Source organism: Tyto alba, unplaced genomic scaffold, assembly GCF_018691265.1.
Source record: "Tyto alba isolate M040663 unplaced genomic scaffold, T.alba_DEE_v4.0 Super-Scaffold_7, whole genome shotgun sequence".
NCBI classification, from domain to species: Eukaryota; Metazoa; Chordata; class Aves; order Strigiformes; family Tytonidae; genus Tyto; species Tyto alba.
Window position 1 is genome coordinate 27,681,763 of NW_024881328.1, and position 6,153 is coordinate 27,687,915.

Below are 6,153 nucleotides of genomic sequence, written 5' to 3' on the forward strand. Positions count from 1 at the left end.
CCAATATTTTATAAGGGGGGGGGGGGGGGGGGGGAACCAACCACCACCCTAAACTAATTGAAATAACAAAACTCACAAGTGATTTGTAAAATGGAGCCTCTAGTTAGCAAAATGCCTAATGAATTTTCCTTAGTAGGTTTCTCATAACATTAAAATATTATTTTCTCTAAAGTATCACGATAGCAACATCAGATAGCCTAGGTAGATCTTTTAAGTAAATTGCATTGTCTAGAGAAGCTGAATTTTGTTATTAACTGCGGAAAAAGAAAAGGTAATTGAAAAGGTTTCTTGTGGTTTGGAAATGCCTTCCAAATATTCATTAAACATTTAAGCGACTAAATTTGCAGAATATGTTCCTGACATTGGCACTGGTTCTGTGGTATTTCTCTCATCAGATGGAAGTACTGTGTGTTATGCAGAGTGCATTCATGCATAAACAATATCATTTTCATAAATTAAAACCTCCCCTGCAGAAGGAACATCTGTGCCTGCCTTTGAATAAAAGATGGTGGCATGTGAGTTGCCCCTTGACTGACTAGAAGAATCCTTGTGTTTAAGGAGAAGGTGCATAACCAAAAGGCGAGTAAGCCTAGGTCAGCTTTTTCAATTTTATCTGGAAAACTGTCATTCATTTCCCCCCCCTTCGGGTTATCTAGGGTATATTTAGCTGTGTTGCCACTGACTGGAAAAGGTTAATCGGGTGCTTGAAAAGTTGCCTTTTGCTTTCTTCCTTTGCAGATGCAGCAACAGTTTTGGAGTGCGGAGCTGCGGGCTCGGGCAAAACGCAGCGAGATGCTGCAAAACCTATCAGCCGGCGTCGCGATTAATTTTCAGCGTGTTTTTATCACGCAGCACCGGCCGTGAGGGTGCGGCACTACTAAGACAGGTTTGCAACGTTTACGTGTTGGATTTCCGTAGCTACGAACACCTTCTAAAAGAGACGTCAGTAGCTTGATTTCTCGCGGAAAAAAAAAAAATGCCCTCATCCACAGGAGAGCCTGTTCGCTTTCTGCCGGACTTCAGTGAAATATTTAGAAAACGCCTCTGCTTTGTGACAGGCTCCTATGAGGGATTTCGGGGAACGTCTCCAATCAGTCTCTGAGGGTCGGAGGCAAAGACCTGTTGATAGTTATTCCCGGTCGTTAGGAGAACTGCCCTCCCGCAGGTTGCGTCTCCGGGTTTCCCAAACCCCGGAACCATCAGTGACGGTTAAAGAAACGCGTTTCGCGCCGGGGAAGGGGGAGCTCGGCGGGCCGATAGCGCCGGACCCAGGGCGGTGTTGCGGGGGAAGGAGGGCGGGCAGCCGCGCCGGGGCCGGAGCGGCAGCTCCGCGGCGGGCCGGGCCCGGGGGGCCCCGCGGGACGCCCCCTCCGTGGGCTGAGCCGGGGGAGCCGCGGGTGGGCGGCAGCGCGGGGTGCGGGGAGGCCGGCGCAGCAAGCGGGAGAGCCGCGGTTCTGCCCCCGTTCCCCAGTTCAACAAATCAGCATCGCCAAGGGCCGGGCCCGCTGGAAACAAACGAACAAAATGCTCCCCCCCTTCCCCCGGAACCCCTCCAGGTAAGTAAGGAATCCGTGGCCTTTTCTTAGTCCAATTTTATTCTACAAATAATACGTGTTGCACCTTTCATGAGCTATCCAAATAAAACAATAATCCCATAGGAATTACTTACACTAAGGAAAAAAAAAAAAAAAAGATCACATTTAAGGAGAAATGCAACATTCGACCAAATGTTCAATACTATGTTGTTGCCAAAGGATGGATGTTTTTTCTAAAATCCCAGTGTGCATTACACCATAATATACAGGATTACAAACAAAATTACAGTACAGATTGATTCCAGTTGAACCAGCGTTACATTTCAAACAGCACTTATTCTGGACTGCATTGTACATGCAATAGCTATTGTTCTAATTACGGATTAAATGGTTTGAATTTGTTTCAAGCTACCGTACTAATCGACTACAATAGGTATATAGCCCGACTTTAACAACCTGATTAGTTTTAGGTTCCGATTTATAAGATGAGCATATGACAACCACGGATTGTGTGAACATGTATAAAATCATGCATTTATATCGCCTGGAAACATTAACATCTTCAAGTTCTCTTCAAAAAAACCACGGAATGCCAAAGGGTTCAAAGACTAAAAAGAAACAGTGCAAATTGTATGTGATAGTCAAGCAGCTTTCGATTTAAAAAGGGTGTTGGCATTTGCTTATAATCTTTATATACAAGTTTGTGCAAGTAATGTGTTGAATTGATATGTTTTAATAGAAAATAAGTCTCTCGTTCTTCTATCTTCTCAAGACCTAGGGGATCTGGTTCTTGTTGGTGGGGGGAAAGGAAAAAAAAAAATTAGAAAAAATAAAAAGAAAAGAAAAGAAAGAAATAAAAGATACTTTTATGGGAAAGAAATTGTCCGGATTGTGCATTTTTTTTTTTCTTCAACTATTTGAAAGGAAAGAAGTGCTAAGGCAACATAACTTCTCTAAGCACTTTTCTGCTGGTTTAAATTAGTTAAATTATTTTGTATAAATTAGATATAATTCTACCTTTCCAATATGTATAAAAATTGATGAAGCTGCATGGTTTAAAATAGGAAATTCACGTTATAAAAAGTCATTAAAAATTCTGTACAAAATCACAACAAAATAATTCAGCATGGGAAAGGTAACAAGTAGTAAAACGTTGGTTGAAAAATATAGATTTCATATATATTTTGTAATTGGCCCATCGCTAGTTTAAAAATTGCATAGATCCTAATTATTGCTTGTGATTTTGTTATCCCGATCAGGTGAGTGACGCGCTCCCAGCGCCCCTACCCCAGATGTACGGCGTGGCTCCGGGCAGCGGGAGCGGGGCGGCGGGCGGGCGGGCGGGCGGGCGGCTGCCCGGGGCAGCGGCGGGGCCCGGCCGGGCCGCCCCCCGGCAGCGACGCGGCGGCGGGCGGCTGGGCTCGCCTCGCCTCGCCTCGCCTCGCCTCGGCCCATCCCTTCCCTTCCCTTCCCCTCGCTCCTCCGGCGGCGGCGGGGGAGGCTCAGTCGTGGAAGATGGCGTTGAGCTGGGCGCTGAGGACCCGCTCGTGGTGGGGGTGGCCCTCGTAGGGCGCCAGGCCGTCGACGGGGATCTCGCAGCGGGAGGCGGCGGCCGGGAAGATGGCGGCGTGGGCGGGCGCGGCGGCCAGCGCGGCGGCGGCGGCGGCGGCAGCGGCGGGGTAGTGCATGGTGAAGGCGTAGCTCTTGTCGAAGTCGGCGGCCGGCTCGTGCTTGAAGGAGAAGTTGCCGTTGACGCTGAGGGGCGGGCTGAGCGGCCCGTCGAAGGCGGGGCTGGCGCCCTCCGCCAGGCCGCTCTCGAAGAAGGGCTCGAGCGCGGCGCCGTAGGCGTGCGGCGGCTTGAGGTGGAAGAGGTGGGAGCTGTCCATGGTGCCGTAGGGCGGGCTGGGCAGACCCGGCGACTGGTAGGGGTACGGGTGGGCCGGGAAGGGCGCGCCCGCCGCCGCCGCCGCCGCCGCCGCCGCGTGGGGCGGCACCTCCTGGCTCTGCTCGGGCAGGAAAGTCCGCGGGTTGAGCTGCAGGCAGCCGGCCACCAGGTTGGTGGTGGGCTGCGACAGGCCCTTGCAGAGGGTCTGCACGAAGGAGACCAGGTCCGGGCTCTTGCCCGAGCGCAGGATCTCGGAGAGCGCCCAGATGTAGTTCTTGGCCAGGCGCAGGGTCTCGATCTTGGAGAGCTTCTGCGTCTTGGAGTAGCAGGGCACCACCTTCCGCAGGTTGTCCAGGGCCGCGTTCAGGCCGTGCATGCGGTTGCGCTCCCGCGCGTTGGCCTTCATGCGCCGCAGCTTGAAGCGCTCCATCCGCGCCTTGGTCATCTTCTTCTTCTTGGGGCCCCGCCTCTTGGGCTTCTGGTCGTCGTCCTCCTCCTCCTCCTCTTCTTCCTCCTCTTCGTCCAAGTCGTCCTCCTCGTCCTCCTCCTCGCCGTTCCGCAGCGAGTCCTCCTCGGCCTCGGCATGCAGACCCTCCAGGTCCTCCTCCTTCTTGTCCACCTCGTGCTCCTCGTCCTGGGAGCTGAGGCACTCGTCCGCCCAGCTCGGGGGCCCCTGGGGCTGGGGCTCGCCCATCAGCCCGCTCTCGCTGTACGACTTGGTCATGGTGAGCCCCTGCGCCGCGGGGGAGAGAGAAAAGAGCCGCATCAGCACCCGGAGACCGGCGGCCGCGGCCCCGCCGCTCCCCCCGTCCCCTCCCGAGGGAAGCCCCGGCCTCCCCACGGCTGCCGGCGCAAACTTTTAATTGTCTCCGCGGTCCTGCCTTGTCATCGAGTTGACATATGTTCAGGTGCCGTTATGTAACTCGCTGATGTTAGCGGGGATTATAAACAGATTATGTGCGCGGAAGGCAGCCCGAGCGGCGCGGCGCGGACAGCCCGAGAGGCCTTTAGTGTTGTTTTTTTTTAAAACAAACACATTTGCCGAAGCGGGGAGGGGGAAAGGCGAGGTAGGGAACGACACACAGGACACCCACGGGGACGGATGGCCGCCCGTGACGCCTGTCCCCGCCGCTCTCCGCGGCTCCCCCCTCCCCCCCCACCCCCGCCGCCGCCGCCGCCGCAGCCTTGCGCGGGGCTCCCGCACCGCCCCGACGGGCGCTGGGCTCCCGCTCCCCCGACCGGAGCTGCCCAGCCTCTCCTGGCGAGCATCTCCCGGTCCCACCTCCGTCCCCAGATCTCGGTGCCCGCGGCGGGGTGGCGAGCGGCGGTGCTGCGCGGCCCCTGCCCGCCCTAACAGGTGAGGGACCGGCCCCGGCTTCCCGTCTCCGCCATCCCCTCCGCCGCAGACGGGCATCGTTCCCCCGCCGCTTCCCGCGGGGACCTGTCGCGAGGGGGTTACGACCGTCCCTCCAGTCGCCCCGGGCACAGCGGGGAGGAACAATGCCGCCGGGGCGCAGCCCGCCGTGGGACCGTGGCGGCCGCCCTGCGCGGAGGAGAGGGAGCTGGAAGTTAGTCGCATCGGTGGAAGCACATCTACGTGTATCGTGTGTGTGTGAATAGATGGACGCACATATACGTGTCTACAGGCGCACATACACATTTACATCTGTCTAGCTGTGTGCACCTATAGGTGCCCGTACGTGCGTTTGGGTGGATACAGGTGTGCACGCACACAGCCGCCCGCTCACACCGGCAGGAGCGACCGCCGGTTCCCGCGACCGCAAGCGGCAATGGAAACCGAAGCCACCGGCGGCAGAGGCCGGTCCCGCCTGCCCCGACCCCGCACGCTTCTCTCCCACCCCGGTAGCCGCCGCCAAGCCTTTTCCCGCGGAGGGGGGGGGGGGGGGAAGGAAAACCCGATTTCCCGTTACCTCCGTTGCTCAGCCTCTCCTGTGCGGTGACGGTCTCATAACCCCGGCGCAGCTCTCCGTGCGAGGGCGCCGCGCGTGTTGGTGGGGGTTTTTTGCTGTTTGTGGTTTTTTTTTTTTTCTTTTTATTATTATTATTATTATTTCCCCGAGGTTGCGCAGCGCCGGGCTCCCCTGTTATATAGCGGGACCGAGGATGCGCGGCGGGAGGGGGGGGCCGGCACCGGGACCTTGGGTACCGCGGCGATCGCCACCGCCCAACGGCGCCTGCGCCCCGCCCCGCGCCCCGCCCCGCCCGGCGGCACGCGCCATATGGCCGCCCACGTCAGGCGGCCTCACACACTTCGCCCCCCCCCCCCCCCCCGTCCCCCCGTCTCCCCCCCTCCTCCACGTGACACCCCTTATTTGTATGCTGCCGCGCGCCCGCCCGTTGAGCCGCCACGCCCTTTGTGGCCCCACCGGGCGCCGCCATCTGTCACCGGGCGGCCCCCCCCCCCTCCTCCGGCGGCGGTGCGGGCGCGGTGCGGAGCTCGCTCCGCACCGCGCCCGCACCGCCGCCGGAGGAGGGGGGGGGGGGGACTGCCCCGACCCGCGGAGCCGCATTGTTTCCTTTGTTCCGGGGTGCAGCCTCCGCGGGTCCCCGCCACCCGCCTTGAGCAGCTCCTAACGGTCGCCTCTGACCCCCAGAGACTCCTTGTCCTCCTCCTCGCCGCTCCCTCGCCGCCACAGACACCTCACCCCCCGCGGCTTCGGCGATTTCGGGGGGGGGGGGGAAACGAACGGGGCTGCTGTGCCCCTCGGTCTG

General features: G+C 57.9%; 1 protein-coding gene across 1 annotated transcript; it reads right to left on the minus strand.

Annotated features, from left to right (window-relative positions):
* Nucleotides 1-1,575: 1,575 nt before the first annotated feature.
* On the minus strand, nt 1,576-5,631 carry NEUROD1 (neuronal differentiation 1). The gene is made up of 2 exons (XM_042784398.1): nt 5,352-5,631; nt 1,576-4,153 (listed from the first exon to the last, which is right to left on the minus strand). Exon 2 carries the CDS (start codon nt 4,142-4,144, stop codon nt 3,038-3,040), a length of 1,107 nt encoding a protein of 368 aa, XP_042640332.1. The 5' UTR covers nt 4,145-4,153; nt 5,352-5,631; the 3' UTR covers nt 1,576-3,037.
* Nucleotides 5,632-6,153: the final 522 nt, after the last annotated feature.